This window comes from Notolabrus celidotus, chromosome 2 (genome assembly GCF_009762535.1).
Source record: "Notolabrus celidotus isolate fNotCel1 chromosome 2, fNotCel1.pri, whole genome shotgun sequence".
NCBI classification, from domain to species: Eukaryota; Metazoa; Chordata; class Actinopteri; order Labriformes; family Labridae; genus Notolabrus; species Notolabrus celidotus.
In genome coordinates, this window is record NC_048273.1 from 22,771,292 (window position 1) to 22,794,706 (window position 23,415).

Below are 23,415 nucleotides of genomic sequence, written 5' to 3' on the forward strand. Positions count from 1 at the left end.
GTGTGTGTGTGTGTGTGTGTGTGTGTGTGTGTGTGTGTGTGTGAGAATGAGTGTGTTCATTTGAAAATCTCCACCTGTTGCAGCCTCGGCAGCTACTTCCTGATCAGCTGTTTACCACAGATGTATGAGTGCACACTGATCTCACACATCCTTACATTAACTGGGCAGCTTCAGCGGCCACCAAAGTCAGTAAATAGACTTTGAAGTTGACTCAAAACTTTTCATTTTGACCTAAATCAGATCGTCGAGGTTCACAACTGGCTTGTCCTTGTGTATAGGACTTGTGTGAAAGTGTGAGTAGTGACAATTGTGTTGTAAAGGAAGCATGAAAAAGCCTTTCATCAGTGTTTTTTTATGTCAGAAAGCAAACATGGAAAACGTTTTCCCTAACTGATATTAGCTGTGAGTTTTCAGCATTCATGTCATGGCAGAGAAATTGAAGGTGAGAGGACTGAGAAGAGAGGAGGGAGTGACCTACCAGTTTGGACATTCTGTGATTTTACAGATTTGTTCCTGAAATTGTTTCCTTCTTATTTCTGCCAAGCAGAAACTTAACTAGTCACAATTAAGCTAAAAAAATATATAAATATAGCTATTAATGGTGCAAATGAGTCTGTTAATGCATAAACAGATCCACAAATGTAAATGATTTGAAAATATCTTTAGTAACAGAAAGCTCTGAGTCTGACACCATGCCAGCAAAAAAATATCACTTAAAGAGTTGAACCAATGGAGGACAAGCAGTTGCAGATGAAACTTCTTTGTTCAGTCTTTCTGCAAACGTAAACGTAGAAACTGTAAAATCAGCTTCATGTAAAGTTTAAATTAACTCCAGATATCACGTCTTTGAGGATTTCACATCCTGAGGTTCAAAAAGAAAGAGTTCATAGTACTCTGATGTTACCATAAGCAACACCTCTGCTCTCTTGCCCCCTGTGACCCTCCTTGAGTCCGCTGTATGAGGATGAATTTAATTACCAAATCAAGTCCCGCCCCTGGCCCTGAGGTCAGTCTGCCGTCACATGGCTTTTAATCAACGCCACCACCGCCGCTCCAGAAAAGCTTGACTGCCTTGAATAAGAGGCAGGAAGAAACCTGATCCCCCTGAATCCAGAGCAGACCAGAGCATGGGGGGAGAATGGGGAGGGATCTTCACCCTCTCAATGCATTCATAAGAGACAGATTCCTGCTGAACAGTGTCAGGGACAAAGCTGTGGGATCTGTGGGTAAAAGTAATTGAACAGTAAAATGTTGCAGAAACTTGGAGCTCCCGTCTCTGTGATTCTGCAGCAGAGGATAAAAAAGAGTTGATTTAAACAAAAACTCCCCTCAGAGTTAAACCACAGAGCACCAGATGAAGGGAGCTCAGTGTGCACACAGCTGATTTCTGCGACCACAGAGTGAAAACAGTCACACTCTAGCTGAGAGGAGATGTGACGGGGGAGGAGGGGGAGGAGAAAGCGAGCAGTCTTTAGGCTCAGAGAGGCTTCAGTCTGCAGGAGGAAATGATTGTAATTAAAGGTTCAGGGTCGGAGATGTTTCCAGAGCGCTTGGCTCGCAGTGTTTGTGTCTGCTGAAAGATCACGGCCCGAATTGCACTTCAACAAAAACACGACAAAGACTGAAGGAAACCTGCACCTGAAAGCAACTTTTTCTTCCCAAACATCTTCTCTCAGATTCTATCCACTGTGCTTTATGCATCAGTTTTGTCTGTACATTAGATGTGAGAAATTTATCATTTCTCAAATTATTTTTACGAGCGTCTGCGTCTCGAAACAGGCTGTACTTGCTCCCTTTTGCACCTTTCCTCGGAAGAGCAATGCACTTTTAATCCGATACAAACAACGTAATCGTGAGCCAATTTAGAGATTTACCTGAGGAGGAGGAAGGTGATGAAGTATAAACAACAACACAGGACTTTCAACAAGGCAAGGTGAACCTGCACCAAGCTGCGTGTCCTACATGTATCAAAACAAAACTTCTTGTGTAGGAAGTAAAGAAACGTTAAAACCAACGTTCACAGGAACCCTAAAACATAAGCTGCATGGTACAGCAGCTAAAGGGGACCTGGAACTCCATTACATAAGTCCCCTAAACAGACAACTGTAAGTGTACTTTAAACAAGCCCTAAGAAGGACATTGAAAATGACATCGGCTGGAAGGTACTACCTCAGAACTACTTTAGAGTACATATGATCATCAGCAAAAGGATGTGTCAAGACGGCAACTGGAGGGTACCTTAAAATCAGCTAAAGTTTACACTAACACAGAATAAGATAATTCCAGAACTATAATACAGACACTTAAGGGTATCTTTAAAAAACTTAACAGGACTTTGAAAATATTTTTTCATGCAGGTAACTTAAAACAGATTTGCAGAGGACATGGAAAAAGACACTCTAAAAACATCTGCTTGAAGGATCCCAAGTTTGACGTAAAGAAGTGTATCTTAAATATTAGTTAAAGATAACCTGTTGCTTTGGGTACCGTAAAATAGCAGCTACATGTGACCTTCTATCAGACACTAAAATAACCTTAAATAGAAACCAAAAGGAACCTTGAGACAGATTTTTAAGGGGACTCCAAATTAGATCCTTAAAGCAGCTTTAAATGGTTTCCTCTAAACAGAGCTGCAAGGGTACCCAAAAACAGACATTAGGGCCTGTGATGAAACAGAGCAGACACTTAGTGGTACTTGTGATGCTAAAAGTTAACTCAGAATCATTTTACCTTATAACAGTCACTGAGGGTGACTCAAATCAGACTAGACAGAACCATGGAATAGAAGGAAACCTCAAGACACAAGTGTTTGGGGTACTTTGAGTTAGACACCTCACAGCAGCTTTTAAAGTTACCTTAAAAAAGAGTTGAAAGTGCACCTTAAAACAGACACTTATGGGTACTTTCCTTAAGACTTGGGCTACAAGTTACCTTTAAAGGCAGCTTAAGGTTGCCTAAAACAGTGACCAAGGGTACCTCAGGACGGATGCTAACAGAACCTTGGAATAGAAACTAGAGCAGATGTTGAAACAAATGATATATTGAGGAGACTTTGAAACACATCCCCTAAAGCATTATCTAAAGGTTACCTGAAAACTTAATTGAAAACACACTTGTGGGTACTTCCTTGAATTCTGTTGATAAAAAAGTAGAAGACAGACAGGTAGCTCTGTGACCGAATCATTCGATGGACTTTAAAACCTTATCAAGTGCTGATGTTCCCACTTTTTAAGACCTCATCCTCAATTGCTTTCAAACACTTGAAATGCTGCACCTGTTAATGATCATGTGACACAAAATCAATAACAGTGGACCTAATTTTAAGACGAGGACAATGAAAAGGACACATTAAAGTATCATGCCTGAGGATCCTGTAGGTAATTTTCCTGAGTTTCTGAAAGCTGTCGTCCTCTTTCAGAAAAACTCTCAACAAACTGAGAGTGAGCTTTGTGCCAAGTAAAGCGTCTGCCAAACGTCTCCTCTCCACGCCTCTGCCACCGCTCACTGCTGCTCGCTCAAATATTCAAACCAGCCAAATTATTTTCCCGAGGAATCAGCCGGAAATCAGGAAACATGCTGAGCAATCGCTCTGGAGATAATTGTGTTTTTTTTCAAAATAATTTTCAGGTGTACCAGCGAGCCGCACACAGAGGGCAGGAGGAGGTGTGAGGAGGAGCGAGGAGGTGTTGGCACGGACGATTCTGTTTCCTCAGACTTCTGCTTTACTGACCGCTGATGAAAACAACGCCTGTCTGCAGCAGATAACAGGTTTGTCTCAGAGAAAAGACGAAAGGTGCATTTCTTCCTCGAACTGGCAGATAAACGAGTCAGGAGGAAAACAGATTTTACATCTTCGTGAAAACACAAACATGTTTACTCTGAATCTGATGGTTAATTCCGCAGAGAAACAGACAAATGTTACAGTGATTTATTTTTAATAAATAAATTGAGCAAAACTGGTTTAAAAGCTGATTTAGCTGCTTTAATTACGGTATTAAAAATCAGAATTTAATAAAGATATTGATCTGCTTTTACGTTAGCAAACTTGACTGGTTGCACAAAGTTATTCAATGTTTTAAGACTGACTTTTCGAACAGCCCTGTGAAAAATTAGGTTGCACGATCCAATAAAGTGGCCAAGACAACCAGAATAATAAGGATAGAAAACTAAGCTGATGTTGATGTCATGAGAAATTTTGTGTCTAGATAACATTACAAATTGCTCGTTACATTAGCTGGTTAAACCTAACCTAACGGGAAGTAAAACAACAGAGGGCAGTTGAGATATTTTCCTACACAGTCCAGCTGAAAACTGGACGAGACGTTACGAATAACACCTGAAACTAGCCAAGAAAACATGCATGCTATTATCGCAGTGTTTGTTAAAATTTCAACGTAATTAAAATCTGTGGAGGATAGTTAAGACGGCTTATAGTTAGCTTTGCTAACGTGATATTTTCAGGATGTCAGCAAAGAGACCCTGCTGAAGGAATAAATTCATGAATGGAAATCAAACATGGTCTGTAGGTAGAGGTTGTTCAGGCAGGGAGACTTGTTGCTGATGTATCATCCACACTAAAGCATCCAATCCAGCATAATGTGATCATCAAACAGGCAGCACAAATACTGCAGAAAGAAATGATTTCAGGCTAAAAAAAAAAAAATTCAGCACAAGCTCATGAAGAGCACTTAATCAAAGTCTTTGCATCATTAAACATGCTGATCTCAGATGTGAAGCTCACAGGACACAGGCCAAAAATTCAAGCTGAACTTTGACCTTTGATTGTCTACAGAAGCTTCGACCACAGACCAGTGAGACAGCTGACACAGCCAGCGGTCTGAATCTTTTCAGTCTCACAACACAGACACAAACAACATCAGGAGCCTCACATGTTGAGTGAAGTTGGCGTCGTGTTCATAAGACATAAAAAACACACAGATCGGCTCAGCCTCTCATCACACACACTCACACACACAAAGAAGAAGAGGAGGAGACTGACCTGCATGCACGAAGTAGGCCAGGTACAGATCCAGCTCCTTGACTGAAACTCCAATGTGGTGCGGCTGCACGCACAGGGTGGGGTTCGAACACTGAGGAGACTTTACCAGCCTCTCCCCGTCAGTACTTTCGAGGGGAATCCCTTTGAATAAAATCACCATGACCAGGTCCAGCCTCCACACTTTGTCTGCCTGGCGCAGGCAGTCGATCCTCCTCATCTTGCCCTTCTGGTCGGGGTTGGACAGCACGCAGCACGGCGCCTTCTTCCCCGTCACCGTCAGCACAAAGTCCTCCCTGAACTCGGGCCGGATGTCCTTGCGCAGTTTGGCGAGGAGGCGCGACGCCCACTTTTGTTTGACCTCGGGCTTCTCGCTGAGCAGCTCGTCCTTCACGGCACGCTCCTCCTCCTTGGACATGCGCTTCTCGTGCTTCTTGAAGTACTTCCTCTTGCGGGCCTGCAGGTTGAACCAGGTGTAGGCGAAGGCCCGGACGTGGGGCAACAGAGCTTCGATGAAAGGATGGAATTCATCCTGAAGGAGTAAGAAGAGGTGCAGAGTGAGGAGGCAAGGAAGCAAGACGTTAATGCAACAATCAATTCAACATGCAAATGTCCTGTTTTCATCTGTTCACACCTTTCAGGGAGATTTAAGTTCATACAAACATCTTATTCCCTTCCAATATCCAAACACACTGCTTTATCTGCACATCTTTGACAATTTTAAACACAAGATTTGAAATCATGTTCTGTGAGTTTGAACAAAGTCTGTCTGAACAGTTTGAATCTTAAATAAAGATTTATGTCGTAAAACTTTGCTTTCTTAAAAGATGCCAAAGTGGTGAAATCAGTTCAACAAATGTTTTGAAAAGACTTTGTACAAAAGGAAGAAAGAAAGTAAGACAAAGAAAGGAAAACAGAGAGGAGAAAGTGGAAAGATGGACGAGATGAAGACTTCAACACTGAAGGAAACAAAATTCAAAAGCAAGCAATAAAGGAAGTAAATAAGGGAACAGGGAAATACACATCAAGGGTCATGAGCATAAAAAGTTAAACGAAGAAAGAGAGAAGGCAGAAAATATACAAAGATAGCAGAAAAAAAAAAAGACATTATCAAGGAGGTTCAAAGGAGAAAAGAGAATCAAAAAGGCGGAAGAAGGAAAAAAGGACAGAGAAAAGGTTGGATGAAGGCAATAAACACTCAGTTTCCGGTCTCTGCAGAACCTAAAGCTGTCATTTTTAGGGGGCCACACAGATCCTTCACTGTCGCTTCACTCCTGTCTCTATCTCCACTTGCAGAAATCTGAGTCTGAGGGGGTCTGAGGGTCTGCCAGCACCCAAAAACTCTCCAACCAACCAAAAACCACATGGAGCAAACAGCCGTGCACCGAGCAGCAGCAGCAGCTTCACCACAGACACAAACCTCCTCTCTGGATCTCCTGTGAGCTGGATTAAAGCAGCGTTATGAGGCTGCTGGCTGATTGAGCTGTGCAGTTATTAAAGAGGGAGTGTGGTTACACTGCATGTCCTGGAGTAGACCCCAATGTGAGGCTGGTTACACCTGCTCTCCCAACTTCCTCCCAACCCCCAAAAATCCACCACACAACCAAAGGAGGCCCGTCCAGACATACTGAGGCAACGAAACCAACACGTCAGACTCTTCACAGCTCCGTGACACGCAAAGAAATGCTCAAACACTCAGCTATCATCGTGTGATTATTCGGTTTGTTAGGTAAAATCTGTGGCGTGGAGTCCACCTGTGAGGTCTTTTCTAGAAATGACATTGTCCTTGCAGAATAATGTTGGATAAAAATGATAGAGAGGTCTTAATCTGGGGGATAAGAATAAGTCTAAGTTGGGAAGTTTAACATGCCATTTACATGCAGGTATTATGTCCTAGTTATAAGATGAAGACTCGACACTCAGGATTTTGGATCTGAGAGCTGTTTTGGTGTTTTACCGTCAAGAAACTTCGTCTGATTTATTTCAACGAAAGAAAATCCAGACATTTTTCATTAATTTGCAGAAAACCAAGAGAGAGACACAGCATTCACACATGCTTTAATACTCAACTTTATGCTAAGAGAATGAAGTCAAACATTATGAAGCCTGAAAACAGAGTGAACCTGTTGCATTAAGAAAGACAGCTGCTTCTGTCTGCTTAAATCAAAGTATTTGTGCAGCATATCCACACACCTGAAATCCAAAATCCGACCAATCTGAGCCCCAATACAGTGTGGGAAAAACCTTAAATTAGAATCCATAAAACTGTGCTCTTATTGTAGAAATATATGATTGTTTAAAGACCCTGAAACTGTTTGTTTTGCAGCAATAAGAAAGATCAGCTGCAGGTCTGAATCAACGATCTGATAAAATGAGTTGGGAGTAAACGTATAAGCTGAACAGCTTTGAGAAACACAGATATGGTCCTACAAACAATTTCTTGTTTTGTTCTGAGGCTTTGGACGACTGTCAGAGGAAACCTGTCATTTCAGTTTGTTTGTCCAAACACAGACGGAGTGAAGAAGAAGAAGAAAAACAGTTTCATCATCGAGAAACAGCGAAGACGACGAGGAAGAAAAGAGACGCGGCGAGAACGCAGACGGACAGAAAACATCTTCATGGAACATTTCTTATTTGGATAAAACCCCTCAGAGGGTTACCGAGCAGGACCGAGGGGAGGGAGAGAGGGAGGGAGAGGGGGAGACATGGGGGAAAGGAGGCTGGAGCCCCCCCATCCCCCCACCCCTCCTTCTCCTTAACCTCCTCCTCCTCCTCCTGAGCCACGTATTGAAAAAAACACTTGACTATTCATAGATCAAAGCGGCTCACACACATCTTGATACGTGCAAATCTCTCCGACTGAGGTGGCATGTGGAAACTACACAAACACACACACACACACACACACACACACACACACACACCGTTGGGAGTCCGTACACATGCATGCATACTGCAGAAATCTCCTTTCCAGGTCATTCAAAAGCCTTAAAGTTAAAAATGTTTATGCAAATGTTTCGATGTCTTGCAGTGCACATGCAGACAGAAATCTAAACTTCAAATATCGACTCAATTATATCATTTCTGTATTAACTGTGATGTAAAATGTACTGTTTAAAGAGACAAGTATCTTGTTTCGAGATTGGAAAGCATTAATGCTGTTTTTTTTGTTGTTAAAATTCTTGAAACAAGACGAGTTGTTTTGGAAAAGATGACTCAATAGAGCGTGAAATGACTCGATAAGATACCTAAAATCTGCAGATAGGCAGATTTTGGTAACAGGTGAGGATGGTGTCGTTAAAGTTTGCCACACTTTATCCAACAAATCTCATCCTTACACTCCAAATGATGGCAGCAGTCTGTCTTAAATACTGACAGCTTCAAGCTTTTGATTTTATTGTAATCTTTAGCTAAAAACACTCAAAAGAAATTTGTTTTATTCCCAAAAAGGACTCAGTTATTCCCTCCTGAGTCCGGACCCTGTGTTTCAGGTCAGTTTTTTTTTTCAGCAAAAATACCTTTTAGAAGTAAAAGTTTTAAATTCAAAGTAAAAGTCATGGAGTATAAGTGGTAAAATTTCACAAAGATATAAACACTGAGGATAGAAAATAACAAAAAAAAGGCTTGTTCACGTTTAGACCGTGTACAGGAGGGACTCATGTGTCTGCTCTGGGACTATTTTCAGCGGCGGATTAATCCAAACTGTGATGTTCTTGTGAGTATTTGTCTATTTCCGGGTGCATTTGTTTGAATGAAAATAAATTGAAGTGTGTGTGTTTCAGGACCTTGGTGTGTCTCTCTGGTGTGTTTTAAGCTCCATAGGGCTCCGTGACACAGAGGAAGCAGATATATCAGGCTAACAACACCTGTGAGGGGGAATAAACTCTGCTGCTTTGAGTCTGAAGGGGAGGGAGAGTTTTTCAGGATGTTTTGGGTTCATCCTGAGGTTCTGGGTTGAGTATTTACAGAAAGACTGAAGGTTCAGGAGTATTTTCTGCAGCTGTGGAGTCAGAAAGTGTTCAGCTCATAGCTCTGAGGAGGAAACTGTATCTACAGGCTGTGCATTAGAGCGCCAGCTGCCATCGCCTTTTTTTATATAACATTGTTCACCCTCCTCGTCAGGGCTCTGAATACACACATTGTTTCTTCTTGGAGACGGTCCAGGAGAACGGGTTTGTCTCCAAAAACGCCTCGAGCCGCTGTGCAGCCAAAACCTGCAGCCGCTCAAACCTCTGCAGGACAGCCAGAACCCGCTCTACTCTCTCTTTCTGAGTGAGTGTGTGTGTGTGTGTCCTAGGGCTCTTATTAGGACGACTGCTGGACGGATGATGTGTTCAGCCTCGTCTCCACACACACACACATTCCACAGTGGATCTGCAGCTCGGCGCTCTGGATGTTCGTTGGAGCCACATACCAACATTCCTCACAGCCCAGTGCAGCGTTTCAGCTTCCTGAGCCGCTCACACACACCAAACACACACACACACACGGCCAGCTCTGCTTTTTCACACTCTGCCTGCCTCTCTGTCTGTCTGTCGGCCACAAACACAATCCCACTTAACAAGTCACTCGGTCTCATATTCAGCCTAAAAGCGAGCGTTTGCAGCCGCGGGGGGAGATAATCCTTCTTGTTCTACGTTTTCTGAAATGTGTCTCCAAACAGAATAATCCTGTTTCTGAGTCCGTGTCGAGAAACGAGCGGAGAGAGAACCTTGGAGTTATGCAGAAACATGACGTGATGTCAGACTAACGGCTTTTTGAGGAGAGTAAATCATGTTTGGACTCTTTGGTTGGAGGTTTCCTGTAGCCTGTCGATGCTCTGCAAACATTTTGCATCAATTTCAACTTTAAAATCTTATTCTGAAAACAAAGGAACATCCTGTCTTCTTCACAACATCACATATAACTGGACTCAGTGACGACTAAACGTGTCAGAGGATTGGTGCACGAACATCAAACCTTCTCACCTGTACAGCTGTGTCATATTAAAGACAAGAACCACAACCGAGTTCATCCTTTTTGTCTGTCTCTTTCTGCAGCTTCTGATGACTCAGGAAGAAGAACAAAAACAGTCAGAGGGCTTCACCAGCGTGAGATTATCCTCACCTTACTGGCTTTGTAAATAAATAACACCTTCCTGCACCACGTGACAGAATAAACACATCATGCACCTGAAGGACGTGTGCACCAAAATACCAAATTCAGACTCTTAAACCAGAATCAGATTCAGCTCCTTTTAGTCCGATTATTCATCGTTTCCTCCGTGCAGCTTCTTTTGATTCAGGAATGAGGGAAATAAATCAAGCAAAGGGCTTTATAAGAATAAAAAACATGACACTTTCTGCACCTTCATGGCTTTTTAAAGTGGAATAATGCATCTCTGGACCCTGACACATATCTTAACAAAGCAGAGGATTTGTGTTTGTGTCATGTTTGAGCTTATAACCCTGCTCCTGACCCCTCAACAAAGAAAGCTCATCCTCCTCTCAGGTTTTCATGTTTTAGTCTGTTTTTTAAAGAATAAGAAAGAAATCACAGCTTCACAGGAATCCTCTAAATTATTAGAATAAGATGATTTCCATCGGGAACATGAAATGATCTCAGGATGTCAGAATAAGCAGGTGTCATTTTAAGCTTTACAACCATGCGTCTGACATAATATCACATCTTCACAGTTAAATGAGGGAATTTTTTTCTGCATTCTGTTTCAGAGTTTTTTGGAAGAGGTGCCAGCGTCTTAAAATAAGACGGGAAGAAGCAGATCTTTGCAGTTAAAAATCAAGGGTTGACCTTTTCCAGGAGGAAGTATTGATTGATTTGAGTTGGAAGCGATAAATTATCTCGACCTACGGGCTTTCTTTTTTTTTTAAGATGTGGTTTATATTTGAGCTTCTGTACACTGAAAGAACCAGATTGTCCAAAAAAGAACAAATTCTTCCAGATTTGTCTGATGTAATCCTCTCAGTGTGCTCTCTCATGTCTCTGGATTTGATTTGTTTGTCTTCATCTTAAAGAATCATCTGTGTGAGGATGAGTGATTTATTTTGAGCTTGTTTCAGTTATAAACAGGTGAAACTCCTCTCCTCTCTCCGTCAGCTTGTGAATTAAAACACGTCCAGTTAAATCGAGGTGAGGAGGGCTCAACGCGGCTCCCCGGGGTTCTTTCTCCTCGCTCGTTTTCTTTCTTTCAGCGTTCTCCTTGCGAGGAAATCAGCGTTCGTGACCCTGTGAGGGGAGCTCGAGAGGCGTTCCCCCCTCTGCACCTCGCTGACAGATGTAATGTGCTCCCTATAACAGGCCTGTAACAACAAGCGGCTGAATAACAGCCATTTAGGGGAGCAATAATGCTAATCCGCCCGGCCGCCCACACCCGCACACTGAGGGAATTATCGCCGTGACACCCGGGCTCAAACGCTCGCCTGCCGGGCCTCCAACACTCTGCCGGGGAAAAACTGAGTCCACAGCCAGAGAACATGACACACAGACACACAAAGAGACAAAGAGACACACAGAGGGGTTCAGCCAAATATCATCTCAGCAGAGTCAGTGACACCTGAGAGACAATCATACGAGAGCCAGGAGAGGATCTGACCCCTCACACACACCATCCACAGAATATAAGCAGATACACAATATGAGACGTCACACATGATGAATAAACACACTCCTGAAGAGGACTCGTGAAGCAGAATCACAGAGTTCCTGCTCTCTGCAGCTCCTCTCACTTATTTTCTCTAAACTCAATAAATTAACGTCTGTCAGGAGATTAAATGGAGTCATAGACTTAACGTTGTTGTGCATTTTTTACACAAGTTACAAACCAACAAAAGGCATCTGTAGATTCTATTTCTCTGGATGCTTTTGATTTTTCTGTTCTTTTTCCATCATGTTGTTTGGCTCTTGCTCCTCTCATCAAAAATGATGCAAAGCTCTACTTTTTATGACAGAAATCAATAAATTCAAATGCTTAAAAAAAGCTGAATGAACATGTAAACAAAACTAAATAAAACGAGCTCCAAATTCTGTCAAAGTCGCAACAGATACTCGAAAGGAGTTTGTCTTAACGCCATAAAACATCCCAAACGTGTGAAAGGCAATGATTAAAAATTGCTTTATTAAAAAGTCTTATTATTATGAGAATTAAAGGTTTCGTATTAGAGCGCCACCTGCTGGCTGACAGACAGCTTTTCTGTAAAACATAGAGAAGGTTTGCTGGTATTATTAATAAATATTAATCGCTTCGTGTGTTTGAGGAGGAATAAATCCCCTCACTGATCACACACATTTCTATTCAATAATCCAAAATATAGAAATTATTCTCCTTAAAAAGACCAGATAAATACTAAAACCAACGAGCAGAAATAAAGGCAAACGAGAGCATGTCTGTTTAAACCCTCAAACATATTTTTTTTATCTGAGCAGATTTATGGAGCGACAGTTCAGCTGATTATTGGTTTTACTGCCTGATAATCAGATTAAAGCTTGTGTTCGTTCTGCAGTTTCAGACGCTCGCATCGTCTTTAAACGCATCCCAAAAACAGACTGAAGCTGTGAGCAGAAAATCAAGACGACAAATCTGCTTTTTATTCTTTCTGGAGAAATTCAGAATCACAGAGTCTGCAGCAAGAATCGGGAATGAGCTGCTGGAGGAAGAAACACCCGAGCAGCAGATTAAAGCAGAATGATCAGCTTTAATCTGAGTTTATTTACTCTCATTTATAAATGTTAGAATTAAATGCCACTGATTTATCTGCTATATGATTCAAATGAAGAAACGCACCTCAGCAATAAATAATAAAACCTGAAATCTTATTCTGTTCTTTTGCAAAAAATAAATTTAAAAAATCAGAAGGAAAAACATGGAAACAAAAAATATATCTGAACATAAATCTGTCCTTCATTTTGCTTTAGATCTGTATGAGGCTGAGGTTATAATTTGAGAAATACTGCAATAATTTTAACAAGATGAAGCCAAAATCTGCACACCAAAAATAAATCTGCATCTCCAAAGAAATCAATTTTTAACCCCTGACCCTGAACACAACACTGCGGAGGATAAAAATATTTTAAAATCAGAATTTAGGTCAAATTTCAGGCATCAAATAAAAATGCAAAACGTGTTGCTATAAATTTAGTATCAGATTTTAAATAAATGTAGACATCAGTCTCTGTGTGTGACAGGTTGGAGGTGTGTTGAGGGTGTTTTTGTTCAGGCTGCAGGTCTGCTGTCACCTCAGCTCACCTCTGACACAAACATTTTGTTTTCTCTGCAGAGGCATCTTTTTCTGACAGGCCTGAGGTTCCTCTGTGAGGCCTCAGCAGCAGCAAGGAAGCACTTAATGACGAAATTCACTTTGATTTTACAGAACTAGATCAACATGCAGAGTCCGGCAGCCAAAAAACCCTCCAGACCCCCTGATCAAGATCTGACTGACCCTGCGTCAGGATGAAACACGAGCTCTCTGATTGACGCACGAATATCAAGCAACCTGTGCCAAAACTATCACTGATTAAAAAATAAGATTCGAAGTCTTTCTGCAAAGACACGTCTCTCGATCTCCGTCTTTCTCTGCAGCTGAGTGAGGGCACGTCGGCGAGCGAGGCAGCCTCAGTTTGAAAGTTTGAAAACACAAATCAGAAATAACCAGCGAGTTAACGCGACTTCATTACGCCTGCGTCAAACTTTACGGGAAGAAATTAAGGGCAAATTATTGTTCCCAAACTTTAGAAGAGAAAATTTCAACAACACGGACAACAGCCCCAAAACTGTGCGCCAGCGCTCTGGCTCGGGCTGGACGAGCTGCGGACGCCTGAGCGCGGCTTCAGCCGGGGGAGCAGCCGGGACAGAGTGTGCTACAGCCCGCTGAGACACACAAGCTGCGGCTTCACACACATAACGAGTCAAAGAAAAAAGACTGTGCAGTGAAAGTTTACCATAAGTATCCAAAAACACGTAAAAAAAATAATTTATTAAAGAGGGAAGTTTGGAGCCGCCATGTGCTGCAGGAGGAGCGAAGAGAAAGACGAGAAGCGCAGAGGAGCTGCAGTCTGCAGACTATAGGGAGCAGTCTATAGAGTCCATACAGTCCTGAGTGAACAGTCAACAGTCTATAGGAGAGCAGTGCGCGAGCTGCCACACAGACACGAGCACACAAGGTAAAAAGTTGTAAAAGCGGACTCACCTGTGTCAGACATAGCGGAGAATACATATCTGTCGGATCTAATCTTAGATCTGGACGGTGTGTTTATGTGTGTGTGTGTGAGGGGGGGTTACTGTAACTCCAGCCTGTGTGCGCGCGCGTGCGTGTAGTGTATGTGTGTGTGTGTGAAAAAGGAAAGAACAGAAAAAAGGAGAGAGAGTGAGAGAGAGGGGGAAATAGAGCCCTCCTTTTGCCCCCTTCGCTTTCACATTTCCAACCAGCGCTGAACTTTGACCCCGCCTCGGGTTACATGGACTGTCCGGACCTGTTAGAGGCCCTCCGCCGGGGAGCGCACAACTTTCAGCGCAGACACGAGCAACATCTCCGTTCAACAAGAGGAAAGTCCCGTTAGAGAATCACAGAGCAACCCGGTGCGGCGAGGGAGCAGTAAGGGTGGAGGTGGTGGGGTTGCTGGTGGACGGTGCAAATCTCCAAAACGTCCAGAAAGTGCATTTCAAACCGCCGGAGAGCCGCGGCGACCGGCGACCGGCAACATGTCTATCCGTCCTGCGGTGCGTTGTGTCCGGCGTGCGACTGTGCGACTCCTCGGTGCTCGGGACGCAGGGCGGTGCAGCAACAGCGGCAGCAGCGTGTCGGCGGAGTCCCGAGGAAAGAAGAAAGAAAAAAGGCAAACACAGGATCCCTGAGCTGCCAGACGGCCGCCTCGCCTCTGAAACAACCGACAGCTGCTTTCCGTTAATTATCTCCAGCAGGAGGAGACGGCGGAGAGAGAGAGAGAGGGAGAGGGGGAGAGAGAGAGGAAGAGAGGGAGAGAGAGGGAGAGAGAGGGAGAGAGAGAGAGAGAGAGAGAGAGAGAGAGAGAGAGAGAGAGAGAGAGGAGAGAGAGAGAGAGAGAGAGTCGGTGTGTTGTCCCGGACGCAGAGAGGAGCGAGCGCCACCTCCTCTGCGCTCCTCTGCCCAGCCTGTCTGCTTATCCGAGCGCCAGGACCTCCGCTGCTCCACCGCCGGACTGCGTCGGTGTGTGTGTGTCGGATTGTGTGAGGATGTGTGCGTGGCGGCGGACTGTGCGCACTGACCCTGCAGAGCTGAAACTGATCACACACTCTGCTCATTGATCAGAGAGAGGCATCGATCCTCCGCGTGCGGTTTCACAAGTAGAATCCGGTGATGCCGCCGCTGCGCGTGTGTGAGTGTGAGAGAGAGCGTGTGTGCGTGTGTGAATGTGAAAGAGTGTGTTTTTGTGTGTTAGCTCCGGGATCCCTCCGCTCTGAGATGAAACTGATCAGACTCAGGGTTCATTGATCAGTATTGATCGGAACACGCGAGGTGGAAATTTCTCCGCAGCTCTGACAAACCGTTTCACCGTGTTCCAGAGCAGTTTGAGGGTTCGTGAAGACCCAGGAAACAATGTTTGGGGTTCATAGTTTCAGAGGAAGCAGGGGAAGAGTCCAGCCTCAGCAACAGAGCCTCTGTGCTTAGAGGACTAGGTGAAGTCTTCTGGGTGTTTTACTGCAGGTTTGGATCGTAACTCTCGGCTCAGCTCTGCGGCTCCTCACAGCCTCTCATCGGGCTCGCAGGAGTCTGATACGTCGTCACAGAGACAAGTTAAACCTCCGCAAACCGGTAAAAGTCTCTGCCGAGTCGCTTCAATGTGGAGTCAATGAGAAGCTGACAGGCAGAGGAGCAGATCCATGAGATCATTAGAGATCTGACAGAATCCACTCAGACACTGTAACTACAGTATAACTCTGTATTTCAGCCTCCAGCACAGAGATGCTCTGATTATTGATATTAGGATTATAATAAACTCGACATCAATTAGGCCTACTTAATATCAATGAGACAGGTGCTGCCAATCAGCTGTTTTCATCCTGAAACCTGACCTATTATTTTATTGTTTCATCACACTGATCCAGCAAGAACATTACTTTGTATATTCTTGCTCTGCATGTGTTTACTCCTACCTCCACGTGCACAGTGTGAGTTTGATTTTATACTTTGAGAATTGGAGAACCCTCACCTGCTACAAGAACCTTTTTTCAGAGTTTCCGCAGGATTTTCTTCTATGAATTAATAAAAAAGAGGAAGGACAGCCTCCTCCTGAGAAACCAAAACAGATTGTGATCCCTGTATACCTCGTTTTTTTTTATCAATTTGGAAACATACAGTCACACTTTTCTTTGACAACTACTTCTGAATTTACTCCTTATTTGAGCTACAGGGGTTTGGTGGGTCTCAATGCTTCACAGTTTTTCTGTTTTTACCCAGATGCTTCCACTGAGAAAACTTTAACATCCCATAAGGAGGAGTTTGTGGTGCAGCACTGAATGTGCACACATGCATTAAAAACTCATCATGAGACAACCAAGGATGCAAAAATCATCTGCACACGGATGTATGCTAAAGATGTTCAGTGTGCAGATTCTTTTCATACTGTGTTCAGTTTGTCAAATATAAGTTCTGGTTATCGCCGAGAATCAATCTCTGAATTGTGCTGCAGCTTTTTTTTTTATTATTTCAAATGCAAGAAAATGAGTGCCACAAAAACTCACACTTTTTTCAGCTTTTCTTTGGATCTAGATGCTCATAGAAATAAAAAAGGTTTTTTTTAATCATTGACAAAGGCCTGATGCTCCCATGCTGCATGGATATTTTAATTCAGAGAGAGGGACCTTCCGATTTTTGATTTGATGTTTTGGTTGCTTTAGTTAAGAGAGACAATCAACTTCTGGACTTGAACTTGGATTTGAGCCGTGCACACATGCAGAGCCAACACAGGAACAAAGTAAACCAGAGGAAACTAGAGTAAAGAATCCTTCAAATGCTACAAATCTACAGGTTAAATTTATGCAACATGCAGAAAGATCAGAAAGCAAGCAAAGTGGAAATTCTCACTTTCTGGTTTTGAGATCTTTTAAGGAATGGTTTGAGGTGTTTGTAGCTCAGACAGTCAGAAAGAACTAGAAACATTTCACCTGAATATTCTCAAAAAGAAGAAGAGTCTCCTTCAATAAGGATACACCTTCAAAGCTCTGTATGTAAACCTGTGTGATCTGTTTTCAGAATGATTGTGTGTTTGTTTCCTGCAGGTCAGAGTGATCAGGGTGACGCTCTGCTGCTGAGGAGCTGAGATGGAGGGGAATGCATACAGTGAACAGCGCCCCCTGTGTAGCTTCTGCACAGCTTACAACAAGTTGTGCAGAAAGGAGAAGCAACCACACACACCATCATGGCTCCATGTGGGGCATCTAGAGAGCCAGTGGAGCTTTAGGAGGATATTAATCAGTTATAAACACAACAACGGCGCAGATTTAACGTTGTTAATCCAAAGTTGCATCATGTTTAAAAGAAGTCTGCAGGAGTCTGAACATCTGCGGAAACATGAGACAAAGTAAGATGTTGTAGGGATTTAAAATGCTTTAAAAGAAGCTCAAAGTCACCTGAGAAACAGAGACTCTCTATAAAAGCCTCCGCAGGGATATCAGAGGAGTATTAGTCTGCAGAGATACTATAGAAGTTTCCATAAAAGTCTCTGTAAAGCCAACAAACTGTCTGAGGGTCCCCGTAGGATCATTAAAGACGATACAGGAGGAGATCAAACCCCACAAACAGAAACATGAATCACCTGAGAACCACACACACTCTGTGAAACTCCATACACACTCCACGTACCACCTGAAGTGAAAATACCACAGCAAAGTAACGCTCCGTTTGTGCTGAAACAAAGCAGAGGAAGTCACACTGAGACCCTCGGGGTGTTCATTCATAGGAGACATAAAACACCACTAACCACACATACACATACACACACACACACACACACACACACACACACACACACAGTGACGTCCCACAAAGAGATTAAACTACGATAACAGAACATCAAATTAATTTAGAGCTCCACGCACATACTTTATCAAGCATCAGTGTCAAGATGTTTCGGGACACTGTAAATCAATTCAAGTGTGTTGCATGAGTACTGAATAGCATAAAGTGCCATAAACTCCCTCTAAACCACACGCAGAACCAATAATGAGAGGGACAATCCTCATATAACTGAGACTAAAACAACAAGTCAGGTGGAGAAATACTTTGAATGGTATTCTGCAGATATTACAGATATTATATCCATGTATTGGGTGAGAAAATAAAAAATAAATAAAAAATAAAGACTATAAATGTAATATGTGCTATATTGTGAGAAATGCTAAGTGCTAAATATCACATATTAGGAGCAATATATTGCAATAATGTCATAATTACTAGTCAAATCTGACAATCAGTAACTCCCTATGTATTATTATAATTAATCTATGCATGATTATGCATAAAACAGGATAGAAAATGTTTAATATTTTGTGTTATAACCTAATTTGGCCACTCTGAAGGACATAAAGTCACAACAAACTCATTACCTCAGAGTAATTAAACCATTATTTGATCCACTTCTATCCTTTGCACCGCCTCATTCTGCTGACCAGCCAATAAGGAGTGGCTACGTCATGGCTACTTTCTTCAATTGGACGACATTTAGGAATTTGAACGTGAGTTGCGTATCATAGGATGATCAATTAAAGCTGAGAAATAATAATTAAAAATAGCCAAATAATAATCATCACACTAATAGTAATAATAATTATAATAATGGCCTAATATCAGTAATAGAATAGTCAACATAATAGTTTAATATTATGATCAAATTTGAAGGATATTGAAACTGCCAAAGTCTTTGATTTGATATTTACATGTGGATTATAGATAAGTGCAGCAGTCCAGTCATATATTTAGAGGTTTAGAGTTATAAGTTTACAGTAAGTTATGATACAGGTATGTAAGCTCAGAGTTGCTCACCATTGGACAGGATTCACAGTGCAGGTGGGAAACTGTGCCCGGCAGCAGCGACGTCGGTCTGAATTTAAAGAACAAATCATAAAAAACTCCAGAGAGTTCTCCAGAAGCTTACGGGACAGAGATTCCAAAGAGACACTGTCTGCAGACTTTGTTCGGTTCGGCTCCTCGGCTCACTTGGGCTCGGCTGTGTTCGGCTCGGCTCGGGTCACAGACTCTTCAAAGTTGCATCAGTTGACTCTCCGCGAGTGTGTTTGTTTGTTTGTTTGTTTTGTCTCCCCGTGCCCCCTCTCACCACGTCTTCCTACTCTCCTTCCTGTCCTGCTTGTTCCACATAACCCGGTTCAGCTCGGCTCGCTTTGACCCGGTTCAGCTCGGTAGAAGAAGCAGCAGCAGTGGCAGATGAGGCTGCTCCGTGCGGCTCTGCGGGAGGACGGGACGCTCAGCGGAGCCGGAGAGTCGGTGCACCGGCTGCTGCTGCTGCTGATATATGGCCGCTCCACATGACTCCTGTCCCCGCGTGGACTTGTGATCGGTTCCGCGCTGTGGTGACCGTGCACGTGAGCATGAAGGGGAGGAAGCAGAGTGCAGTCGGTGCAGATATAGATGAGGGGGAAGCAGGAGCTCCGCAGCGGACCTAGCGGGACCGATGAAGCACCTGAACTCTGCAGCTGTCACCTGAGAAACGATCTCGAGACTTTCTTCATCCAGTGTTTGATTCATGATCAAGCGCGTGCATCACTGATGTGGCCGGTTTTTATTCTATGATGAATACCACTAATCCTGCACAGTTCAGTCTGGTTTGATGAACTTTGAATATTAACACATCTATCACAAAAAATAATGAAGTTAAAGTGAGAGCCAAACGTGCTGCATCACGTGGGTAGAAAGTGTAAAAAAATGAAATGTCACTTCATTTGGGCCTCGAGCTTTCTTGACTTTGCAAAAAGCGAATAAACAAATATGTGAATGTTCCCAAGCTTTCAGCCTTCATATACATTCAGTTTTTTCATTCTTTTTGTCACAGCCTTTGAATTAGTCTGGGATCCTAAGAGCAATTCTATGGAATCCCAATCAGACGCATCCATACACTTCGTGCACTCCATTGTCCTGTGATAATGAGTGATTCTGGTTGCTTTCTTGAGATCCCAAACCGTCCATCTTACACCAAAGTAACCTCAGATGATCATCAACTTGTGTCCCCAAAGTCTTAAAGCAAAAAGAAACAGAGAAGGAAATAGTTTTATATTTCATGCCATGCTGGCCAATGGCAGCATGGCATGACATGGACTGGCCTATCATTGATCGCAGTGACCAGCCCATTGTTTCGTTTTCTAGATCATCTGAGGATTATCCAGTGATCACGAGAAAAACAGTTTTGGTATCCTTACATAATGAGAAATTAACTTGTCACTGGAAAACCGAGCATGTGAAATGTATGGAGGATGCCCGCTTTGGGCTTTCCTGGATTCAACAAAGACACGAAATACTGCTTTATGAATAAATTGCTTAACCCAACTTAAAGGACGTCTCCTTGGTCAAACTACTGATGACACGAGAGAAAATGCTTCAGGAAAGTGAGTCTTTACCCTCCATAAAGTCATATTGATGATACAATGCACAAACTATAGTTTTTGGTGAATGAGGCTTCTGAAGCATGGTTTCCCTTTGCACTATGAGAAACCTCTTGGAATCTGTTTGCATTGGCCTCAAACTAAGGTGTAGAAGTCAGAAGATATGCTCTCCTGCTTCACAGATATTAGTTTTAATCAGTCTCACCCTAACCTCTGGATTTAATTCAGGTGCTGTACAATTCTCAAGAGTTGCTTTTTGATAAACAGTGGCACAAACTTTACATTTCTGCACAAGCAAGGCTCAGTTGTTACAAAGCGTCTGACCAAAGCAGACTAATATGGTCCCAAAATCCAAAGGGACACCCGACGAGCAGCTGGACGAAGCTGCACAGGTTGTCAAATGTGAAGTACGACTGAATAAGAACTTCAACAGGTATCAGGACCTCAAGGTCCTTTTGCATTCAAATGTGTTTTACAAATCATAAGCTGGTTCGATGGTTTGAAGTGTTTCTAGTACAAAATGTTCCCTCCCCTTACCCGTACTTCCTTATTCTCGTTTTTAAGACTTCTTTTAAATGAATCTTGTGTTGAGTCTGCCGGTTTGTGTGTGCAGCACCTGTTTGTCAGACTCTCTAAATAAACGCCTCAGTCCTGTGTTGACCTCAGCTGATCTCTTCTTCTTCTGCAGGTTTTTGGTCCTCCAGCCGCAGCGCTGCGAGTCGTCTGAGGTTAATGAACAGAAGCTTTTATGTTAATAGAAGGACGGCCGGCGTGATTTAACAAGACAATCTGCAGATTTACTTCAGCGCTCAAACACAACCTCAGGCTGCGGCTAAACAACGAAGGTCAACACAAAGAGAAGAGATTAGATTACAGCAATTAAACTGGGGTTTCAATATGATCAATAATCTTAATGTGGACTCATGGATTACTCAGAGCAGAGCGCATTCACACAGAGAGGGATCTGTGTGTTTTACTTAGGTGAAAACAGACGTGACGACTACATCCACACTGCAGAGAACGCTCTGATCTCAGCTGTGTTTTTATTTTGAGTGAGAACAGAAACAATATAAACTCAGATGTGTCTTTGTTCCTGAAATAATTTGATCTGTATCTGAAATATAATCTGGTTTGTTTGTCCAGTCATAATATATTTTTAAATGTTACAAATATCAGGATCCAGTTTGACTTTTACGCTGTAGGATTTTTGTCTATTCCTGCAAAGCTCTTCATCATACCTCTTTTGATTTTTATTTGTATATTACTGTTTTTTATTTTAATCTTGTTCCAGTCATGTTGTGTTTCCCTGGCAGAAGAAGTAGGATCAGTTTAAGAGCACTTTGCTTTTTAATTTTCCCTTTATGTTCAGAGTTTTTTGAACCCAAAACACAAAGGCGCATTCTGAACTCATCTGCAAGAGCAAAAGTAAAACAACAAAATCGACAGATGCAGCGTGCTGACACAGAAGAAAACAAAAAGGCCATTTAAGTGTCTATGCAAACATCTACAGTTTTACTTAAAGTTTATGTGCAGCAAAAGAAAAACACATTTTAAGACCGATGATAGAGATGATGAGGTAAAAGAGATTTTTTTTTAATTTAGGGTACATTTGGAGGAATGGTTGTGTGTGTGTGTGTGTGTGTGTGTGTGTGTGTGTGTGTGTGTGTGTGTGTGTGTGTGTGTGTGTGTGTGTGTGTGTGTGTGTGTGTGTGTGTGTGTGTGTGTGTGTGTGTGGATGCAGAGTTAGGGGCAGGAATGAAGAGAATCGGCTGCATAAAAAATTATTAAATCCAAATTTTCATGACATAAAAAACAACTTTCAACTATTTGGGGCCGGGCAAACTAAACTGCAGGATTCACACACATGTTGATGAAGTGAGCAGGAAAGCCTGATTTGATTGTTCAAATAGAGGCCTTTTTCTAATACAAGACCTGTTTAAAAGCAGATTATTTAACATTTCCTGCCAAGAAAAGGAAGGCAAGTGATGGGGGGACTCTGCAGTTACTCCACTGTGACATGTGGCAGTATTACTATCATCACACTGTGACGATTGTTATTAAATATTCTTTACTGATTACATGTTAATACACATCTTTTTACTGTGATATATTTTAACAGTTTAGAGAAATATTTCTACTGTATTAAGGTTTATGTATTATCATCAATGTATGAATCTGTGCATGTCTGTGGGTTCATGTACACATTTTGATGCTGGTATGAAGAGGGTTGGTGCTAAACTACATTTGATTGTATTGACACAATGACAGATAAAAATCGGTCTAAATATCTGGTCAATCCTTGTGTATTCTTAGATGTTCATAAGTTTACATACCCTGGAAGAATTTGTGATTTTTTTGGCCATTTTTCTGAGAATATGAATGATAAGAGAATAACTTTTTTTTCACTCATGGTTAGTGGTTGGGTAAAGCAAAATTTTTATCAAAAAACTGTGTTTACTCTTTTTATATCATAATGACAACAGAAACTACCAAAGAAACCATACATTCTGCCAGGGTATATAAACTTATGAGAACAACTGTATATATCATCAGACAAATGTGTGTATGTTTTTGTCCTCAATCATTCCAGCAGACTGTAACTGAACTGTTTGCATCATTAATTTAACTGAACTCAGCGGTTGGTCAGAAAACGCAGCCTGAGGCGCCATCTAGAGGAGACAAGCTGACACTACATAACAGAATATGTGGGAGAATGCATGAGAGAAAACCTTCTGTTCATCGGCACAGTGTGTTCATGTGTTTAACATATCTACTACAGTTCATCTGATCATGGGCATCTTAAAATTACTGACTTGAATGATACAGACACGTTAGA

General features: G+C 42.3%; 1 protein-coding gene across 3 annotated transcripts in view; it reads right to left on the minus strand.

The window, feature by feature from the left end:
• The window catches only part of nfia (nuclear factor I/A), a 195,106-nt gene that overhangs the window by 113,273 nt on the left and 58,418 nt on the right, over positions 1–23,415 (minus strand). The window contains exons 1-2 of one of the 3 annotated variants that reach the window (XM_034711094.1): positions 19,009–19,566; positions 5,000–5,528 (exon numbers count right to left, since the gene is read on the minus strand). In XM_034711094.1, coding sequence (XP_034566985.1) covers positions 5,000–5,528; positions 19,009–19,011 — 532 coding nt within the window. In that variant the 5' untranslated portion in view covers positions 19,012–19,566. Of the gene's footprint in view, positions 1–4,999; positions 5,529–14,178; positions 15,124–19,008; positions 19,567–23,415 lie in introns of those variants that run through there. The other 2 variants (XM_034711089.1, XM_034711080.1) reach the window with 2 other exon arrangements.